The 21,593-nt window shown below is 38.5% G+C and overlaps 2 protein-coding genes across 2 annotated transcripts; one reads left to right on the forward strand and one right to left on the reverse strand.

The window, feature by feature from the left end:
* Positions 1–2,370: 2,370 nt before the first annotated feature.
* LOC137106111 (large ribosomal subunit protein eL19-like) lies at positions 2,371–4,275 on the reverse strand. Its single transcript, XM_067489123.1, has 6 exons — positions 4,130–4,275; positions 3,414–3,520; positions 3,199–3,321; positions 2,971–3,091; positions 2,744–2,854; positions 2,371–2,562 (listed from the first exon to the last, which is right to left on the reverse strand). Exons 1-6 carry the CDS (start codon positions 4,132–4,134, stop codon positions 2,436–2,438), a joined length of 594 nt encoding a protein of 197 aa, XP_067345224.1. The 5' UTR covers positions 4,135–4,275; the 3' UTR covers positions 2,371–2,435.
* Positions 4,276–4,884: 609 nt separating this feature from the next.
* gpam (glycerol-3-phosphate acyltransferase, mitochondrial) lies at positions 4,885–20,469 on the forward strand. Its single transcript, XM_067487728.1, has 21 exons — positions 4,885–5,069; positions 9,355–9,489; positions 9,609–9,728; positions 9,989–10,062; positions 11,146–11,259; positions 11,525–11,674; positions 11,859–11,958; positions 12,306–12,442; positions 13,053–13,152; positions 13,942–14,154; positions 14,459–14,572; positions 14,782–14,867; positions 15,530–15,642; positions 16,507–16,577; positions 17,039–17,306; positions 18,200–18,357; positions 18,511–18,588; positions 18,736–18,873; positions 18,972–19,161; positions 19,443–19,501; positions 19,668–20,469. The coding sequence occupies exons 2-21, from the start codon at positions 9,406–9,408 to the stop codon at positions 19,782–19,784; spliced, it is 2,484 nt and encodes an 827-aa protein (XP_067343829.1). The 5' UTR covers positions 4,885–5,069; positions 9,355–9,405; the 3' UTR covers positions 19,785–20,469.
* The last annotated feature ends 1,124 nt before the right edge of the window (positions 20,470–21,593 follow it).

Consider the following 21,593-nt stretch of genomic DNA (forward strand, 5'->3'; position numbering starts at 1 on the left):
TACAGGCCTGTACAAGATCATTATTTGATTTCATATAGTAACCTGGTAACATTAAGCTGAGAGGAGTGTACCCTTGGGCTCGTTTAAGCCAGGACAATGATGCTTAATTGGGATTTTCTTGATTTTAGGCACATTTTAATACTGAACAGTACATAAGCAGTGAAAAAATGTAAAAGCACAAGGCCTAGTTTTAAGAAGACAGGACTGAGGCAACTATTTGAACATATGAACACACAGCAATGTGTGTTTGATCGGACTAGGATCTGTATCGCTGAGCACTTACTCATTAATGACTCTTTCAATCATCTCCTGAAAGAGAAAAAGATGAATGGGAGAAATACACCTCCTGAATCCTCAAGGAGCTTTGTGAGTGTTTTTATCTCCACATCTACAAACCAAAGTAATTAGGTAATAGAGACAAGCAGACAAAGAGAAAGGAATAAAATAAGCAATTTGTGAAATGGGAAACAAGGACACAGTGGGATGAGGTTAATAATGTCACTTTTTAGGCAAGTGAGTGTTGTCAGACGGGGGACTACATGTGTATCTTATGCACAACCCACTTAACATTTATGAACATGTTCTAAAAAAAAATCTAATTCTGATAGAGTATGTGATATTTACTAAAAATGAGAACGACCATTTGTTTATTGGAACCCAAAGAAGAGAGACAGCTTCATTGGGTCACAGAATAATGGGAGTCATCAAATGGGCACATGCTGTAATTATTACAGATTTAAGATACATTTTTTTACATTTAAAAATAATGTCCCTTTAATTACCTTCATCTGCACATCTCATTTGTTATTACAGTTCTCCTGAACTCTTGAGTGTACTCCATTTGGTTTGCCTGGGTTGAAGGCCAACTGTAATAAAAAGCACTGCTTCATTCCAGCTCATATTCCTCTCCTTATCTAATCCCATTAAGGCTCACGCTCCAGGAAATAGGAGTGGCTCCCGGTAATGAAGAAATACATTAACGAAGGCCTGTTTTCTCCTTCAGTAATCGTTGGTAATCTTTTTGTAGAACAGTTTCGGTCATATGCAGTATACATGCAGATGCATTCATTCATAAATGCATGCATGTAAATTGCTTTTATAGGAAAATACAGTGTGTGTGCTGTGTAAGCTTTAATTCCACCTCCTCAAGGCCTTTGAAAACTACCTTTAAAATGTAAGAGCACTTCACTGTCAGCCTTTAAAGCTTGAGTGTCCTGTTGTTTATGCATGATGATAAGTGATCCACCAGCTCACTGTACGAGTGCCCAGAGTTAAAACAGGAAGCCATTTGCCACTGAAAGCGACATCAACCCTCCAGGGCTAGTTGAGGAAGAAAACTAAGTAGATTCAACCCATGAGTTATTAGTCCAAAAGTGTCATGTCATGTGAAATGTGTATTTGTAGATCTATTTGAATTTGTGTCACTAAAGCACCGTCTTGTCCTAGTGCTCAGATCACTCCCACCATAGTGGAAAATGTTCTTCAGATTACACTGTATACTGTAAATGGGAAATATATTTTACTTGCAGAGATGCACTTTTGAAAAATGTAATCCTTCATCTATCCTTAGCAAATGTCATTAGACGTTCCAAAGTAGAAAATGGTCAATTGCCCCAGGATGCTTTGACCCCATTACTACGTACCTTCTTAACCCTGTAAAAACCTACCTAAAAGTTTTACAGGTATACTAAGCACCTTTTGTGAATTACTGAACAGGTGTGATTAGTAACATTTGAAGATTAAAAATTTTAATAGCATCAGTTGCTTTACTGTTACAGGTTTAATTGAATTACACTATAACTATGTTTGATTATTAAATGTTTATATACTTTAAATTTTAAAGAAATAATATACAAAACCCTTCTCCTCTGTTGATAACAAGGCACTACATTTGCTTGTCTTGTTGAAATGAGATGGTTGTTGAAGGGTAGAAGTGCAGGTTCAAACTTAAATGCGTGTTCTATCAAAACTCCTTGCCTCCCCAAGGCAGTGTAACTATTGTATGAATGGAGGTTTATCTTGGCATTTAAACATTTGGATGAGTGAAACAGATGCAAGCTTCTGACATTCTGATGCTTCTGAGCACTGTGGAATTTGGTGCTGGTGATCTGCTGCCATCTGTTGGGCTACTGAAAACAGTAACTCAGAAATAGTTTTTTTTTTTTTTTCTTGGTCTACTTTTACTCAGTTGTGATTTCCAATTCAACTTTTCCTAAAAGAATTCATAGCCCTGACAAAAATAGGCCTCTTTAAAAATAGTTTTTAGATACAAATTATGACAATGATAAGCGTCTTGTTCTGTGCCTTATGTCCCCTCATGGGCATTTTCAATTCCAGACTATAGTTGACATCAGGCAGACAACCACCAAATTGACAATTTAATTAATTTTATTAACAACAAAAAAATGAATCAAAGAAAGAATTTAACTTTAGATTCACTTCTTTGCAGTTTCCTCCTCCTTGGACAAGTTCTTTATAATTTCTTCTTTCTTAGCCAGGAGACGCTCTTCTCTGCGTTTACGGGCTTCCTTTGTCTTTGAGCGGCGAGCTTCAGCCTGGTCACTGGAGGGACAAAGTGGAGAAATGTAAACTTTACATGGTCAAAGTAAACTATGACAAAATACCATCACAAATTGACACTTCCCCAAAATACCAAAATTGTAACGTGAGTACTTCATTTAGGGTGGGAACGTTAACAAAATCTAAATCTTGAAAACATCACAATGGAAAAAGTGCAGCTTACGCTAGAAGCTTCTTGCGAGCCTTATCCGCCTTCAGTTTGTGGATGTGCTCCATCAGGATGCGTTTGTTTTTGAAGACATTACCCTTGGCCCTCAAATACAGACTGTGATACCTGATGGAAACAGAAAATACCTCAGAAGGGCTTGAAAGCAATAAGCTTCTTCCTGAACTATGAATAAAAGCTACACTGGATTATTCACTAGCAATGGTGCCGAGATTCACACTTACATGTGCCTGTCAATTTTCTTGGACTCCCTGTAGCGACGAAGAAGACGACGCAGGATTCTCATGCGCCGCATCCATGACAACTTCTCTGGCATACGTGCATTAGCTGTACCCTTCCTCTTACCTAGGCACAAGAAAAACAGTAAATTCATTTAAAATATATATGGTCAAATACTTGTATGCGATTGTTGGGGGGAAAAAGAGGAACACTTTTTTGAATCATTCACTCACCATAACCCATGTGACGTCCTTTGCGTCGTGCCAGTGTGTTCTTGCGGCAGCGAGCGCGAGAATGAACGGTCACAGGTTTCCTGATGATCAAACCATCCTTCACCAGTTTACGGATCTGCTGGCCTGTGGAACAAATATAAAAACCAGTACAGATAGGAAATACGCCAATTTGAGGGTCTCAGATCAAATATCCAGAATGTAAATAAACAACTCACGAGAGTTTGCATTGGCTATCTCGTTGGTCTCGTTGGGGTCGAGCCAAACCTTCTTTTTGCCACAGTGCAAGACGCTGGACGCCAAGCGCTTCTGGAGCCTGAGCATACTGCACCAACATACACAAGTTACGTTAATTTTTACGGAATGTGGGGGAAATAAACAGTTATAATTCCTTAAAGAGAAATGTTGAGTACGCAGCTAAGGAAACTCTTATTCAACTGTTTCCAGTTACACATGTAGTTATATAAAGACATGAATCAGGTTTGATAAATGATGGCAAACTCATGATTGTGACTGACAGGTGTCCAGTGGTTTTACTTCGTTCATTTATCAAGGGAGACTATCCCACTTAAGGACTGAGAGCAGATCTGCCTTAAACGGTAAAACAAAAAAAAAACAAAACTGAAATACCTGACATACACATACTAGGCCTAGCTTTTTTTGAACTATCACGAACAAACAGCATTATTCCCAGCTGATTTGTTGCCAACGATCCGTGGTGTTTCGGGACTATGTTGTGACATGTCTACATTAGCTTAACGTTAGCTTTGTCCAGCTGACGAACATAAACCTAACGTTATAGGTCTTGTGGTAAAAACGATGACGTTTTGTTTGAGTCTCCGTTCTCCTTTTGGCTTGCATTGTTATGTCAATGACGCCAGATCATGCTTTTATTACACAAAATACGCATTTAAATGTATAACACGCAGCTTACCTCATGGCTGCAGCTAGCTTGATAGATACGAAGGAAATAGAAGGTCCGAGTACCTACCATTATATCGGTTGTCATAGCTGACTCAATTATGGCAGTATAAGTACATCGTAAATGATTGAGTGGGGACGGTAAAACTTAAAACTCCTTTTCCTATACGAAATTTTACTGATGCAACTATAATGTAATATTGCTGTCTATAAAAGATCACGATGAACGGATTATTCGATTCCCCCACACGAAAGCATAGTGGTATGATCTAAAATGCATTGTACACATGAGACCACTGGAGGGCGCGCTGGCACTACGGAGGTTCAACCAAGGCTTCCGTTCCTTTATTTATAAAGGGAATCTGCTCGTTGTGTTAATTGCATTTATAGCACAGAATTATGTTTGTGAAAGAGAAAAACCTGGCTTTTCTGTTAAATAATTATTTTATACATTAATATAAGCATTTAAAGATTAACCCTCCACAGTCAGATGAAAGACTAAACACATTTGCAGCATTTGTCTGATGTGATGCACGGTGGAAATAAAAGCCTTGACACTCATTTTTTTTTTTTAATCAGAACAGTGTAGTTTAAAGCAATGGTTGCATCTTATTTTTTGTGCATTGTTTCTATACTTCAGTTCAACATGACTATGCACGTGAATATAGCACAAACGCCTATTTTATTTGCACGTACTCTTTGCATTGTTTGGTCAAAATAAAAATGCTGCGCTCAGACGACGGATGTAACCGCTACGCTGCCCTCTGCTGGTGGCTAGCTAAACCACAACGGCCGGGTCAGCTCGCCGCTCCAGTCAGTCAGTGCTGAGCTGAGCTGCCGTCCAGTCCTGTGAGGAGAGACGTTAGGGGAATAACGAAGCACTCAAGGACTGGCTGCGCTTTTGTGCATGAGTTTATTTTCGAGATATGAATCAGCGGAACACGATATCTAAGGTGAGTGATACTTTGCTCTTGCGCGCTACGGCTAGCGAGCTAACGACGCTAACTACATCGACAGTGTGTAGCAGCATCAGTAATGCAGCACATTTATCGCTAAGGGTTATTGTCAGAGTATTGTTCTCCACACGCAGCTTTACGCCGACATTGGTCCGTGTGTGTCTGGCTAAAGCTCATTTACACCGGGGGCGATTTTGGCGATTGTTTTACAAACTAGCACTTGGTGGGTAACTTTACATTGACATTGAGCTCAAGGGGGGATCCTTGGCAGCATGGGATTGTAGCCTAACCTTGGGCTTCCATGTCCGCTACGGTGACAGATTAATTTGGCAGGAACCGCGTGTTCATTAAGGCGTCGTGGTTAAACGGACTCTATTCTAGCGAGTCCCGTGAAACCGTCACTTCAGATTTGCTACATGTGGGAGCACGTCCAGCCGTGTATCGGGGACGGTGGCATAAACGGCACGTGACATGGTTTTAATAAAATAACGCAAAACCTCCTGATGGAACAGCCGAAGCCTTTTAACCAGGCATCACGAGGAGATGCTAGTTTTATTGAAAATAAAACGGAGCTACACAAATGCCAAGCTACGCGTCCACGCTGCCGGTTTCGTGCCATTGTTGTCTGTACATCCCATCTGTCACAAAGAGACATCTCCTGTTTGACCTGATTTTTGCAGACAGCTTGGGACGTCTGAGGCGGTTTGGCCTGTGTGTCTGCATTACGAATGGATACACTTTGTGGCATCTTAAATAAAAATAAAATGTGATTTTAGGGTGAGCCACTTTTGTTATATATTTTTTTGGTATATCCCTCTTTGTTATAAAGAACTCTTGCGTTTGCGTGCATACGTATTCTGCTGACCCATTAAGATGGTTGTTTCTGATCTGGACAATAGGATAGATCAGTTCTTTCTACTCGAAGACCAAAAAAAGGGACCATAAAGCCATGTTACTTTAAATTACCCTATATATTTACTTAGTTACTATTAAAATCTCAAAGGGGGATACATAGTTTTTCTTAGTCAGTCCTAAAACAATAGTCAGATATATGTTTGACCACTAAAAGGATTTCTTTTCTAATGATCCCCCTCAATGGAAGGGGGGACAACACAGCTGGTCTTTATTCCGTGCAAAATGTGTTTAGATGTGTATAAATATTAGCACGAGGCATTTGCAGACAATAACAAGAATTGGATTCCTTTCAAAGTAGTTAGTGTCAGTTTAATATCAATTTCCCTCTGCAGTTTTACAGGAGTGTACTCCAGTGTTATTTTGCAATTGAAAGATGGTAATGAAATGATGGCAGTAACTTTGGGAAAATAGCTACTTAATGTGACTCATTTGAAAGATGGAAGATTTGTAGCAATATGTAAAAGGTTTTTTTATTATTCAAATGAATGATCACAGCCAGCAAAAGTCGTTCATGTGGGTGTTGAATATTGTTTTATAAATTATGAAGCTATCTAATATTCTGTTAAAGCTACTTTCACATGTTGCCTAACCATGACAGCCCATTCTTCACCTTCATACTGTCTGTCATTGACCTTCCTGAATGCTCGTTTTCCCTCGTCAGTGTGCAAATCATAAACTACCATCACAACAGGATGATGGCTCAATGGGCACTCCTCCACTGCTAGAAACAAATTTGGAAAGAACATTTTTGTCAAGAGGCGTGAATGCCTGTTACACACACTTTAGAGCGCTTGCTTGCATTCCTTCCTAAAATGAATCACTAAAGTATTTTCAAAATAGTGAGTTGCTCCCTATTCAGTGTTTTCTTTTGTTATTTTGAGCCTCATTGCACATTGGCAAATGCACTTTGGCCTGCAGAGTGGGAACAAACAAACCAAGCCATTATTTCTCACTGTAGTGACCACATCATTAATTTGTTAATTAGTGTAACTAAAGGCTCTGCCTCGCATTCTACCTGTTTAAATTCTATTAGCAAAAACTTGGATTTTCTTTACACCAATTTTCCAGTCATGAGTCATTCACAAAGTTATTCAAAATTAGACAAATAGCACAATTGATGGAAAACACTGTTATCTTGGAAAAAATATTTTTAAAGTCCTAATGTTTCCTTTTGATGAGAGCCCACACTCAGATTTCCACATATGAGGCTGAAATTGCGACTATTGTGTGTTCAGTGACCAGTGAGGACAGTTGCAGGCTTTAAATCACCATAACCACCTGAGGTTGGTGAAGATGCTGTGCATGTGTTAAATAAAAATAGCTCAGATAAAATTGCCAATGAAATGTGTCATGCAAACCAAGAAATGTAAGTTACCTGATCCTTCAAATGCTAATTTTAGTAAATGTTGATTTACATGGTTAGAATCTGACTCGCTGTCAACTAAGCAATACAAATCTGAACCTCTGTTTTAGATTGTCTTTAAATACTACATTTAAAGAACTTCTGCAGTCCAGATTGGATTAGTTTTAGTATAATAGTAGTGTAGTTTTGTCTAGACCTCATCAAAAGTGGTCTGAATTGTGGAAGAAGTAGTGAATGGCCATTTTTTCACAAATAGATAAAGGTTTTTACAAGTCTAAAAGTTTTAAGTTTTAAACTGATTACTGTCCACTTCATCTGGCTTTGACAAATACCGTGTTTTGATAAATGAGATTTAATGAATCTAAAAGTGTGTTCAACACTGGGTTAAGACTGTAACTAGTAGTGTCTGCTGCTAGATCATTTCTGTTCTGTTAATCTGCATGGACCAATCTGTTTTTACATATGAGGTTAGATAGATACGGTTAGTTTAGATATTGTAGTAATAGATGTTCAATGTAATTCAAAAGAAACACATATTTAGGTTAGCTTTTTAAGTAACGACTGTTGTAGTGTAATTGCAGAGCCAAAGATCAATATATTGACCCGCGCATAAGTGAAAGTATACAGGAATGCACCTACGTTTGACATTATAAAAAGGTAAAGATTTGTTCCGAGTGAGTTCAAAAATAACTCCAAGGTTCCTCACAGTAGTACTAGAGGCCAAGCCTCAGCCATCTAACTACAGTCTGATTAGACAGCAGGTTCGAGGCTTTTAGGCCTAAATACAGATGTCTGCTTTTGTCAGAACTAGAAGAAACAACAATAAAAATCCCTATAACTCTACAGATAATCTGAAACCAAAACAAAGGATAACTTTACAGGGATAATAACAATCCCTATAGATAGCCCAGTCTTCAGTAGATACTATTGCTACTGTAAACTTTCAGTGACTATTTAAAGATTGGGGAGGTGTGCAATACATAACAAATACATGTGATACAGCCTATTACTACATTTATATTTAGTATGCGTGAAACGAATGCAAATACATTCTCTCTTTGAGTGCTGAAACCTATGCATTTGAACACACAAAATCCAACAGTGAAGAAAATGGCAACTCATTCCAAACCACCTCTTTGTGGTAGTAAAGGTATTCCTAATCTCATGTAATATGGGCTTGCTCAACTTTATCCGCAGTAACATTAACATTTTAAAGTTAGAGTACCAGCTTCAGGCCATTAGACCAAGTGCTGTGTACTGAAAACTAAACTCTTTGACTTGTATTACATGATCATTTGTACTTTGAATCAAATCTACAAGTTTTACTGCGCTTGTGTAGAAAATTTGAAATTGTTTAATAGAGAGACAAAAATTCTGATTAACATTATTGGAATTGTTAATAAAATTGAATTGCAATTGAGTTGTTTGTGTTTAAAGATGCTTGAGTGGCTTTAAAATGAGGAAGTCTTTGGTCCATGTGTGAACAGCCTAGTGTTTAAAGTAGTTCACTCACAGAAGTGTGACTTCAATAATTCAAACATGAACTGAAACAAATGGTTGGAGGATATTGGACAGTGCAAAAATAACATGCAAAAGTCAAATTGAGCAGTACTGTCACAGATCAAAACAGTCATTCAGTCTTCAGATTGTTGGTAAGACACCTTCTTCTGTGTTTCGTTGTTAAGTTACTGGAGCCACATTAGACCAGCTTTAAAAGTGTCTGGGGACCAGTTAAGCAGTGTTACTTAACATCACTTGGAAATTCTGGCTTAACTGGAGCAAACAGGTTTTCAGTGAACCCAACGCATGCTTGCAGGGTGATGCACTTTTAAAAAACAAACAAAAAAGCTCACATGGTCAGTTTTAAATATGAACTGACAAAAAGCTTTTTAAAACCATATTGTCTCGATTAAAAGAGAAGAATATAGAAAACTGCAGATTGTCTGGATTAACAGTTGTTTTAAAATTATTTCAGATAGAACTGTATTGTATATGTCTTGCCAGTGTTCCAGCTAGTGGTGTGATCTGGAGGAAGAGCAAAGGACAGCCAAGAATATGGAGCTGTCAGATGGCTTGTTGCTGCAGGTGAACAATGGAGAACAGTGGTGTAACCACTGGAAAAATCCCAACGATGACTCAGTAAGCCAAGCATTGATCTATACAGAATAGTTCTTAAAATCTTGTCTAATCATAAGTGTTTCATCCTGTCTTTTATATGTTTACTCTAAATGAGTAATTTTGTTTGTTTTTGTGTCAAGGACCGCAGCACCAGCCCTTCAGTCTTGCGTTGTGTTGCCAGCACATGGAAGGAGGGTCTGCTAAACAGGAAGAGGCCCTTTGTGGGGCGCTGCTGTCATTCCTGTACACCGCAGAGCTGGGTAATTTTAGAGTACAACTTTGTTAAACTCAAGTAAAGTTCAGATTATTATTTATTCAAATATGAGTGTCATCATGCATCATGTTAGTTTTTATAAATAAACAATAGAGTGGGATGTATTTCCCCCCCCCCCCTTTTTTTTTTTACTCACTTGATGGGAGATGTGCAATATTTTAACACATCTGTATTCTAGAGCTCTTTTGTTTAAGTTGATGATTCAAGTCATCTTTTTGTTAGTAATGATTTTTCTTCTTGTTGCAGGATAAGCTTTTTAACCCCAGTATTCCATCTCTGGGACTACGCAATGTCATCTACATCAATGAAACCCACACTAGGTAAACAAAGCAAAATCAACTCTAGTTATAGTATCACTTTCTTTCCTGATAGTTTGCTTTGAGTTTGGCATCACGAGAGGAACACATTCAGCTTTTGAAACTGCATGTTAAGCTGCTGCTTGTTCATGTTTGTTATGCCATCACATGACTCCTAAATCAACCCCTTGCAACAAGAGCTGAAACTCTTCCCGTTCAGTACAATCAATAAGTTACTAACAGGTGCTGGCATTCCTAACAACCTGTGAATATTAAATAGCTTTAAGTCAAGAGAGGCTGATCTGTGACATAGTGGGGAGGTATGCAGATGAATAATTTAAAGTGTTTGTCAGTGGACACCAGACACATGCTTTCACTGGCTGACCTTAATGGATAAACTTAGTGAAACTTTTAATTTTTAAACCTGAAATCTGAAGCACGCCTACTGAATTTGTGTTGAAGTCTATTGGCAAAGCTAGTAATGTTGCGTTTGTCTAATGCAGTGTTCTGTATAAGTTCAGCAAGGTGGAGCAAAACTGGTCTCAGTATGGGTGTTTTCAGTTAGCACTGGTCGAAAAAGACTTTTGTGAAAGCTGTCTCTAATAGACATCCTGGTTTCTGAAGTGTAACCATACACAAGTCTAGACTGTTAAAACATGACATTAATACATTCAACTGAGCAATCAAATTATAATTTTTGTTTTGTGAGATTTTTCGAAAAGTGTGTTCAGATTCCAAACAACCAGATATTTTATAGAAAACATTCAACTGCACATATTAGTAAATGTTAAACACAGAATATTAGCTCAGTTTGTAAGGCAGTCGTCCACAGACCACGGTCAGTGGTTCGATCCCCTGTCCCGGTTATATGTAGAAGGCTCCCTGGACAAGACACTGAACCTCTAACAGCCCATTTCCCTCACTAGCTGTGCAGTGCCAGTCAAAGCCCGGTAGAAATTGGGGAGGGTTGCGTCAGGAAGGGCATCCGGCGTAAAAACTGTGCCAAATCAAACTGAAAGGACAGAAAAAAACACACAGAATATTTAAGTTTGCCTGCTCTTCTTCACATGTTCCTTTGTGTGCATTGATCTGTGTGTGTTTACGCAGACAGCGGGGCTGGCTGGCACGCAGGCTGAGCTATGTGCTGTTTGTTTTGGAGAGAGATGTTCGCAAGGACATGTTCACCAGGAACGTGGTGGACAATGTGCTCAACAACAGCAGGTAAGTGTCAAGCTAACATCAGATATTTATAGATTTTGTTGCTTTCCACTGCGTGATTTTTTTTCCAGAGTTAGTGTTATTGAAAACTACAGAAATTGTTGTACAAAAATGTTCAACCTATTTACTGTTGCAAATAAATTACACAAACAGAGACCAGAAGACAAGTTCTGATACATGGAATGCAGGACTCATGTGTTTTGACTGAAGGTGTCTGTAGGTTTAAATATGTAGTCTTGACTTTGTGCTTTGCTTTTGTTAATTGCAGGGTGGAGACTGCTATTGTTAAGGTAGCCACAGATTTGGACACTGCAGCCAGCCTGCCTGGCCACGAGCTCAAAGCTGTCCGGAAAATGAAGCAGAAAGCCAGGGCCTTCCTCCAGGAGATGGTGGCCAGCATTTCACCAGCCTTCATTAGGTAAATGAATTTGTATTACAAATTATACCTCAGTGGCTTTTCAGTCATTGAATAATAATGTCTGGCTTGTACTTTAACCAAACTCTCTATGGCAAACCGCGGATAATATGCTGCAGTCAGATATATCTTGGTGTAAAAGAGCATATCCCCATATGTGCATGTAAAAAGTTTTCAATCTGTTCAGGCTTACTGGATGGGTCCTCCTAAGGCTTTTCAATGGTTTCTTCTGGAGCATCCAGATCCACAAGGGTCAGCTGGAAATGGTGAAGAAAGCTGCTACAGAGGTCAGTAAAAACAATACACTGTAGGGATATAGGATACACAAGTCAGCATCATCGCAATATGCGCATGCGCATGTCACATTGTGGTAAGTGCTATGGTCTATAAGAAAAAATGACCTCAGCTCCTACTCTCTCATCTTTAAAGAGTGCAACAGAAACGTGGATTACATTTCTTACTTAATGAAATCACCCAAATCTTTCTTAAATTTTGTTTTATTTCCAATAGAAGTATTTAAATCGTAAGGAGATTTTCAGTTTTGTTTTGTTTTTTATATTACAATATAGATAGAATTTTGGTTCTACATATCCATTGTCTGCTTAAGTTAAATTACATTGGCTTGTCTTTACAGCAAAATGTGCCCATGGTGTTCCTCCCCGTTCACAAATCCCACATTGACTACCTGCTCATCACCTTAATCCTGTTCTGTCACAATATCAAAGCCCCGCATATTGCTGCTGGAAACAACCTAAGCATCCCTATCCTCAGGTAAAATGCCCATGAATGCTTGTGTCAAGTTTGATGTAATTATGCTTGAAATGTGAAGATCAGTTTGATATTAGAAAAAATGGAATTGCCTGGAAGAACATCTGAGAGGAAAGCAGCTCACATTAATCACTTATTTGCTATGATGGAATTTAAAAAGCCTGGCAGCTGGGCTGAAAGAAAGTTGTGAACCACTTTTATCCTGACCTGCTTCAAATAGTATCTGAAATGCTAAGGTTAATCTTGTGAAGTACATGGGTTCTTATGATCTAGGCAATAAATGTATTAACCCAGAATCTCACAATGTTCTTTCTGCAATAGTAGGGTGGAAGTATAAAACTGTGAAAGGATACAAGAGGGGAAAATTTAATGAAATGAAAACTACATTGAAAAAGGATTATATCAATACAGACAGCTAGAAATACCAGCACTAAAATTGTCATAATTGTTAAAAGTCAAGAGAATGTTATGTTGCTTAGTGGCCTAATAAAAAAAAAAAGTAAAATCAACGATGTTGTAGTGTTAACTGTGCAAAATAGATTAGTTGTGGTCTGAAAATGACAAGTATAGCTTCTGTCAGTGTAGAAAGTAATAAAATATAGTTTGTTTTCAGCACCCTGATCCGTAAACTGGGAGGATTCTTCATACGGCGAAAAATGGAGGAGACAGGGGATGGGAAGAAAGACCTTTTGTACAGATCGCTCTTGCATGCCGTAAGTCTCGTTGATTCATAATCTATGTGGGTTTAACTGTCAAGCTCACTCACTTTTTTTTTTTTTTTAATATACATGCATACATACATACATACATACATTCCAGTTTGTTGGAGCCAGTTGAGAGAAATGAAAGCAACATAAGCTGTGCCCCTAAGATAAGAGTTATCAGCCGAAGACATGTGCATCTGTCAGAAGTGATGACCCACATTCTTTTACCCATATTTTATCGCACACCCTAGCTGTAGCATTTGTGAAAAGTAGAACCAGCAGGACTTTATTTACAGAGTACAAGATAATATTTGAATCTGTGTTACTGACAAAGTTGCAATTAGCTGAACTCATCCACAGGAAGAAGTGAAAGCAATAACAAAAAGGCCACATGCCGTTCTAATTCTGGTGAAAGTCAGACCGTAAAGTCATTCCACTTCGTTTAAATGCCACAGGCCTACAGTCTATTTCAGGACAATGCGTCTCTCTTCAAAAGACCGTGCAGGACTCAGCAGGATGCAATTACTCAACGTGGCTGCCTTGGCACATGCTCATTTCTTGCAGTATGTTTGGGGTTCAAACTGTGAACATCACTCATTTTTAATGTCTGTTCATACTGCCACAACTTTTACTTTGCTTAACTTCAACTTTTCTAATGGAATTTATGTTGTGTACTATATTCTTTTTTGTATTATAAATCTGTTCTGTGACACATTTATATCTCTCTGCTAGTATAATTTATGTTTACCCCCTCTTCTCACTCTGACATTTCTCTATGATTCATCAATCTTTTTTCAGTACACTGAGGAGCTGCTGCATCAGCAGCAGTTTTTGGAGGTTTACCTGGAGGGTACACGGTCCCGGAGCGGAAAACCATCTCCACCACGTGCAGGCTTGCTGTCCATCGTGGTCGACACGCTGTGCACAGGCTCCATCTCAGATGTACTGGTGGTGCCAGTTGGAATCTCCTACGACCGTATTATTGAGGGAAACTACAATAGCGAGCAGCTGGTCAGTGCTTGTACAATGTCTGTAATTTGTGTGTGCTTTTGCTACAGAAACAAATAAAACAGAAATTATTTTTTTACTTTTAAATATGGCTGATAGGAGGAAAAAAAGTGTTTGTTTTTTTGTGTTTTTATTTTTTGTTTGTTTGTTTGTTTTTATAATGTAAAAGTCTGAGTGTTTTTTTTTTTTTTTTTACACTACAACTTTTTGTTTTTAAGCCACAGTTTTAACTTTGTAGTCAAGTAAGATTTTGTCAAGCATTATGAAGTCGAAACGTGCACCATTATGAACCTTTCAATCCTTGCAGGGCAAGCCTAAGAAGAATGAAAGTTTGTGGGGAATAGCATGTGGAGTGTTCAGGATGCTGCGGAAGAACTATGGTTGTGTGCGAGTTGATTTCAACCAACCCTTCTCCCTAAAGGTGACGGACCACAGATCTACATCAGCTCTTATATAAAAAGAACCATATTTGTTGTGGCACCGTTGTTGCTGTGTCATTAATGCATAAAAAAGTGATTGAAAAGATTCAAAATGTCATGACCCCAATAAAACTTCAGTAAATGTAATAACTTTAGAGTGACACTGACACTCTGTTGTAACTTAACACACACTTTTTTGTGTCAACCATAGGAGTACCTGGACACCCAGAGAAACCGCCATATTCCACCACCAGTGTCCCTGGAACACTCCTTGATGCCCACCATTATTTCTGCAGAGTAAGGGTTAACACACACACACACACACACACACACACACACACACACACACTTTCTCTAAACATCAGTGATGTCTTTGATCATGCACCTGCAACATTATGAACCCTCATCTACCTCCTGCCACTTCACAGTAGGGTCTGTTATTTGACTTTTGAGCACAGATCTTGAGGTCACTTCAGTTCAGCGTTGTCCCTTCATGAAAGTGATTTAGTTATACAGTATGTCCACAAGTGTTCCAGCTGGTCTGGAGTCACAAATTCACAACTCATGCCAGCATAGTCAAACTGAAACTGGATGCACATTTAAGGTTTTAAGTGTCTGTGCAGACAAGCAGGATCAACTTCAATGGGGAAATGGTAGTTAATGTTGTTTACTATTCTTCATTTCTTTTTAGTGTATTTAAAAACTCAAAGGGCATTTATGGAGCATAAGGTCTAAACTATCGTTCATATGTTATAATAATGAAAATCTAATTGTTTTTAATAATTTGCTGTCCTACTCATGCTGGTTGTCTGACTTAACCCTTTTGTAGCAAACTTTTATTTATAGGCTCTTTTTGAACAAGAAAACTGACTGGTAAAATAAGTGTGTTTGGACATGAAGAAAAATGCTGACATAATGGGGAAAAAATGTCAAACCAACATGTTTACATGATCTTCCAGGCCTGATGCTCAGCTGTTTGAAGAGCAGGAGGAGGAGCAGATGAACAGAGAGCTGCCAGATGACCTCTTCAGGAGACAAATTATTAACAACCTTGCCAAGCATGTCCTCTTCAGTAAGAAATTAATTGCAACACCATCAAAATCAGTTTAAGCCTTTTAAATCTTTTAAGTTTAAAGGAAACTGACATAACAGCATAATTCCCATCACAAAGTCCTCTGTGTTTTCAGTGCAACCCAAAATTCAGCTAAATGTGCTTTGTTATTGTTAAGCCAATTAAAAATGTTAAAGAGCTCAGTTGCTGCTGATGAAGGACTATGCTCTTATCTATTCTGAGCACAATTGGGTCTCCTGTTCATCCTGTGTTAAAGGTCCACTTGCTTAGTGGAGCAAAGGCAGCTCTGATAAAATATTATCCATCATTCTGCCTCCAATAATTCTAATCCAACAGAGCACATCATCAGCCACATCAGTCCGAGCACTCGGGGTGTTTTGCCCTTGGGTAACACTACAGAAACCGGTTCTCCCCAGCTCATTCAGCTGCATTCTCCTGTGCTGGCCCTACAGTTTTGTTTTCACCTTCAGCCAATAACAAAGTCTCCTGGTGGATGGCATGTTGTTTTCAGCCAATTGGATTAAGGGGAGGATAGAGAAGCAGAGGAGGGAAGGAATGCTGAACCGGTGCTCAGTGTTTTACATCCCTGAGCTTTAACGGGGCTCAGAATGACCAATAGTAACCTTTGTCATCAGACACATGCACACCCACACACACTTTATGTCTGTCTAATATGTCGCTGTTATAATAATCTCTTTTGGTCCTTTTAATTCTATTCAATTTATTTTCTAATTTTAGCTAAGTCATTTTTATATGATTAGGATATTTCAACCATAAAGGATAAAATGTAAATGCTGTGTAATTCTTTTTGTTAGAACATACAGTTACTCATAAGAGCTATTTATTTTTTTCCCCTCCTCACAGCGGCTAATAAGTCATCAGCAATTATGTCCACCCATATAGTAGCTTGTCTCCTCCTGTACCGACACAGACAGGTATGTCTAGATGTTCCCTTTACCACCACCTCCTGCACTTTTCTTGTTTCTAAAATGTCGTTCTTATTGTTTCTTGTTCATTTGCCTTCTTGTCCCTCATACGCCCTGACTTCTACCAAGGTGATCCAAAACATCAATTTCTTCTGCATAGTAGTAATAAATGTCTCTCTATTAGAGATCTGTCATCTGTATCCTCTTTTACCACCTCAGTACTTTAGCTGTAGGCTTCTGCCCCCTGCAGGCACACTAATGTAAATGAATGGAAAACAATTACTAAAGTTGTCTTTCTGTTAGGCCAGGCCAGTTATGCAAGTAAAACAAAAACTTAAGCATGGTCAAGCATTTAATTATGGCTTAATTAGTTTGTGGATTCACCAGTGTCTATACCTGAATCATGTTTCTTTTTTGTCTTTTTTCTTATTTAATTATTTTTGTGTGTGTTTTTCTTCAATCTGCTGCAGGGAGTTGTGCTGTCCAAGCTAGTGGAAGACTTTTTCAACATGAAAGAGGAGATCTTGTCACGGGACTTTGACCTGGGATTCTCAGGGAACTCAGAGGATGTGGTCATGCGTGCCCTCCATCTCCTGGGAAACTGTGTCAATGTGACCAGCAGTTCAAATCGCAATGGAGAGTTCACTATTGCACCCAGCCAGACTGTAACAGCGCTGTTCGAGCTCAACTTCTACAGCAACGGCCTTTTCCATGTCTTCATTCCTGATGCAATTGTTGGTATGTTTAGCCAGCAGGTTGTTAGTTTTTGTATTTGCCATTAAGCTGCTTTACTTTATCACCTAGCAAGGTTCATACTGTATAAGAAAAGTTTGAACAAATGTTTATCTGCTTACACATAGCAATGCTTTTTCTTTGTGCAATACAAAAAAATTGAAGAATTATCACTAGATGAGTTGAAAAGTTAAATTTGGAAAGAATTTATTATTTTAGAATGATTAACACAATATTTGTAATTAAAACACAACAGACCTAAGCTCTCTATGGTCCTTCACTGTCTCACAATGGAAGTAGGATGAGGCAGAGCTGGTGGCTGACACACATTGAGTAAACAAAATATTGGCCTATATATCAAACGGATATGTTCAATTCTTTTCACCAAAAAATGTGCCCGTTCAATTACCATCACTAATTAAGCGCATCCCTACACAATAGTGGTTATGGAAATGATTTCAGTGCACCGAAAACATAAGCAGGTGTAAGCACTGTGACTACTTCTCCAACATGATTATGGTGGGAAATACATTTTTTTATTATACTTGTTACCTCACTGTAAAAGTACTGTCAACGCCCTCCATTCTGCTGCTGAAATAATTAGATATTGCATTAATAATTAGATATAGTGTTAACAGAGTTTTCATTTTGCATCAAGCAGAACCATTTATAACATGACATGTTTAGACTAATATTACTTGACTTCCCTTGCAATTTCAATATTGTGTATGCACAAATGGCAATGATGATGCTGATACACTATATCATGCAGCCCTAGATGTGACCATATTGTTTAGTAATGTGTTGTGGTTTGTTGTACAGTTTGATTTTGTCAATTTCACCAGTCAGTTCAAGAGATAACAGTCGTGCCTCAGCTAAGTATCATTCATTCATTCCAGCCTGCAGCATCCTGTCTCTGCAGCGAGAACTGATTGTGGAGTCCGAGTCTGGTAACCAACCTGATGCATCTAGTAGCTGCCTCCTCAGCCAAGAAAGACTAATCCGAAAGGCTGCAGGGCTCTCCCACTTCCTTATCAATGAGGTGGCAGTGGCACCTGTAAGTCCCACCCTTTGTCCCCAATTATTCATAATGGTGTAAATGTAATATTTTTCTGACAGGAAGATAAAATAATCAGTATTTTTTTATTTTTTTTAAATGGTTAAGTAAATGATGTTAACATTTTCCTTTGTTTCCTCTTCTGCCCCACAGCCCTGTCAAACTATTTACCAGGTTTTTCATGATGCAGTGAATCGGCTGATCCAGTATGGAGTTCTCTATGTAGCTGAGGTCAGAAACTTACTGACTAATGCTAGAAGTTGACTCATGATGAATGTAGTTACCTGTAAATGCTTATTTGTAATATTTAGTGTGACTTTTCCATGGCTAAGAAGGTCCTGTTTTTTTATTGTATTTGATTTTGTGTGGGTGTTTCAGGAGGACCAGGAAGAGCTGAGTCCCAGCCCCACAGAAGAACCTTGGCCCAAAAAGTTCCCTGAGCCTCTGTCCTGGAGAAGCGATGAAGAAGATGAGGACAGTGACTTTGGAGAGGAGCAGAGAGATCGCTACCTAAAGGTCTAGTTTAGAAATAGTTAGGAAACGAGCACTTTAAACAGTTTTTTTTTTTTAATGTACACTTATGACTTTTTGTGCCTTTTTTATTTGTCTTTCAGGTGAGCCTTGCCGCAGAGCCCCAGGACTTCTTTGTTTTCCTACAGCGACTGCTCAGCCCTGTATTGGAGGCGTACAGCGGGGCTGCTATCTTTGTCCACAGTCTGAGTCAGCCCATGACTGAGTCGGAATACACCCAGAGGCTCTTCAGATACCTGCTTACCCGCACAGAGAGAGGGGTGGCTGTTTATGGTAATACTGAAATATTACCATTAGCACACTGTACTGAAGTAAAGTACTTATTTTACAGCTTGCCATGTGCTCTTAGCTGAATAAAAAAATTTACATGCGAGCCTGAATTTCAAAAAGCGTTACTATGAAATCATAAGAAGTAGCAAGACTAATATAATAGTTCGGGCACGTCACGCAATAAGTATCTTTTAATTGGAGAATTGTAAATAAATTAACTCATCAGGATTTTTGGAAATGTAATGTTAATGAGCAGATTTCAGAAGCATTATATTCTTTTTCAGGTGAAAGTGCCACTCATTACCTGGTTAAGAACACAGTGAAGATATTCAAAGAACTTGGGGTAAGAACGTGTTCAGATGAAATGGTTGATCTAAAACAGTTTTTTAATTGACTTACAGCAATTTAAAATAAAGTACCAGTCGTTATTTTATTAATATACACTTTACTGTTTATAAAATAGGGTTTAGATTGCATTCACTGTTCATTGGCTTGTGATTTATCTGTAGGTCCTAAAAGAGAGAAGAGAAAACAAGGTGACCACCCTGGAGCTGAGCAGCACCTTTCTACCTCAGGCCAATCGGAACAAACTGCTGCAGTACATCTTGGGTTTCACCCTGCTGTGACCGAGACACCTCTCAGCCCAGCTCAGACCCCAGGCTCCTTCCAATAAAGGGCTTCTACTGGTTACTTCTAAACTATCCCAGGTGCTACTCTGTGGAAAGCTTTACCAGGAAGTGCCTTTGTGTAAAAGCCACTAACTCTTAGCTATTGGCCGGAAGAGACTTGAAGTCAGTCTTCCCTTTTTGTTCCAGCGTATGACCTATTTTAGAACTGCGCAGCTGAGAAAACTGAAACTTATCCTCACTTAGTGAACTCAAGAAGTTTTAATATGATCAACACTGTAAACTATGAAAAAATATACTCAAGCAGGTTATTAAATAACAGTTTTACAATAATTTGAACAAATTAAGCTGCCTTTGATCTATAGAAATGGAAAATATGCATTAACACATACAGAAATGATAGATGACATAAAAAAATCTTTTTTGTTGTTTAGCTCTGCTAATTTGTAAAACAGCGGTTCTCTCTTATGTGCCCTCCACACTAGAAAATACGTCCACGTGTAGTCTGGAGCTTTGAAAGCAATCCCATATGTATATATACGTAGGCCAACAGTGATTTCTCCAATGTGTAGTGCACCTAAATATAGCCACTGTGGTGTCACCAAATGTAATAATATAGCTACATTAGGTAGAAATGTTTGCTGACTCCTGGGACATGCAAAATGTGCACATATGCCTTTTTTTTTTATGAAAATATCTGTAGAAACCTAATCCTGTACATACAGTTAAAGACAGTTATTCTGCACAATTAAGGCCTCAGAACCATAAGCAAACCAATTCATCTGCTTGGTAAATATGTAATTGTGTACTTGGTCAAAGCCTAAAATCACAAACTTCTACAATTAAGTGCATTCAGTTACACATTTCATCATGGCTTTCAATGAAGGGTGACCTTTTGTTTTTACCTGACACCTATGTCACTCTTGAGTGAATGTTACATAACGCAGCACTTCAAATGGTTAATACCACCCATTACATCAAGCTGTGAGAAAATGCAACAAGCTTAGAAACTCTTTGAGCCTTTTGGAGAAAGCGGACATTTGTTTCATATGTGTTTTACTATAAACACTATTTAAAAGTTTTTTTGTTTTAATAACTTCTGGAACAGCAGATTTTGCTTAGTGGGTTGGTCATTCATAAAAACAGAGTGACAGTGCAGTCCACTGTTTTCTTCTGTGGGTCAGTAAAAGTTGTCTGCATGAGGAGAAAGAAAGTGTTTGCTGTACTGTTGAGATGCTCCTAGAGAAAGGAGAATGTCTTCCTTTTGTTGTTTACTTTCCATTCAGGCTACTTTGAGTTAAGGAGACAAATTTTACAGTCACCCTTAACTTTTAGGTGTACTTCAACATCTTTTACTTGGTTACAGTAATAGTTCGCTTCACTTTTTCAGAACCACTGTCTTACTGTATCTGAGATCACAGTCTAAAATATCCTTCAGACATACACACTGCCAGTTAATTGATCCTGGTATTTTCAGTTTTTATTACAAATGTGTGTGTCAGAAAAAGAACGTGTCAGGCAATTCGGGGATAAACACTCTGTGGCACGGTACCCAAACTGTAATTAAAACATCATCTGTGCATTTAGCTGCAGAACATTTACAATGTTTTGTTTGTAGGGACTCTTTGTCTAATGTTTTAATACTGAATCCTCAACATATTGTTTAGATGCACATGATCCTGTAGAAGAGTAAGGCATGTGTTTGGAAGAGTCAGAGGAGGTTTGACAACTGGACAGTTTGCTAACCCAAATCTATGCCTGATAATAAGAAGGCAACATTCTTGGTCTGTCAGGGCAATAAAATAAGGG

This window comes from Channa argus, chromosome 20, assembly GCF_033026475.1.
Source record: "Channa argus isolate prfri chromosome 20, Channa argus male v1.0, whole genome shotgun sequence".
In the NCBI taxonomy this organism is placed as follows: domain Eukaryota; kingdom Metazoa; phylum Chordata; class Actinopteri; order Anabantiformes; family Channidae; genus Channa; species Channa argus.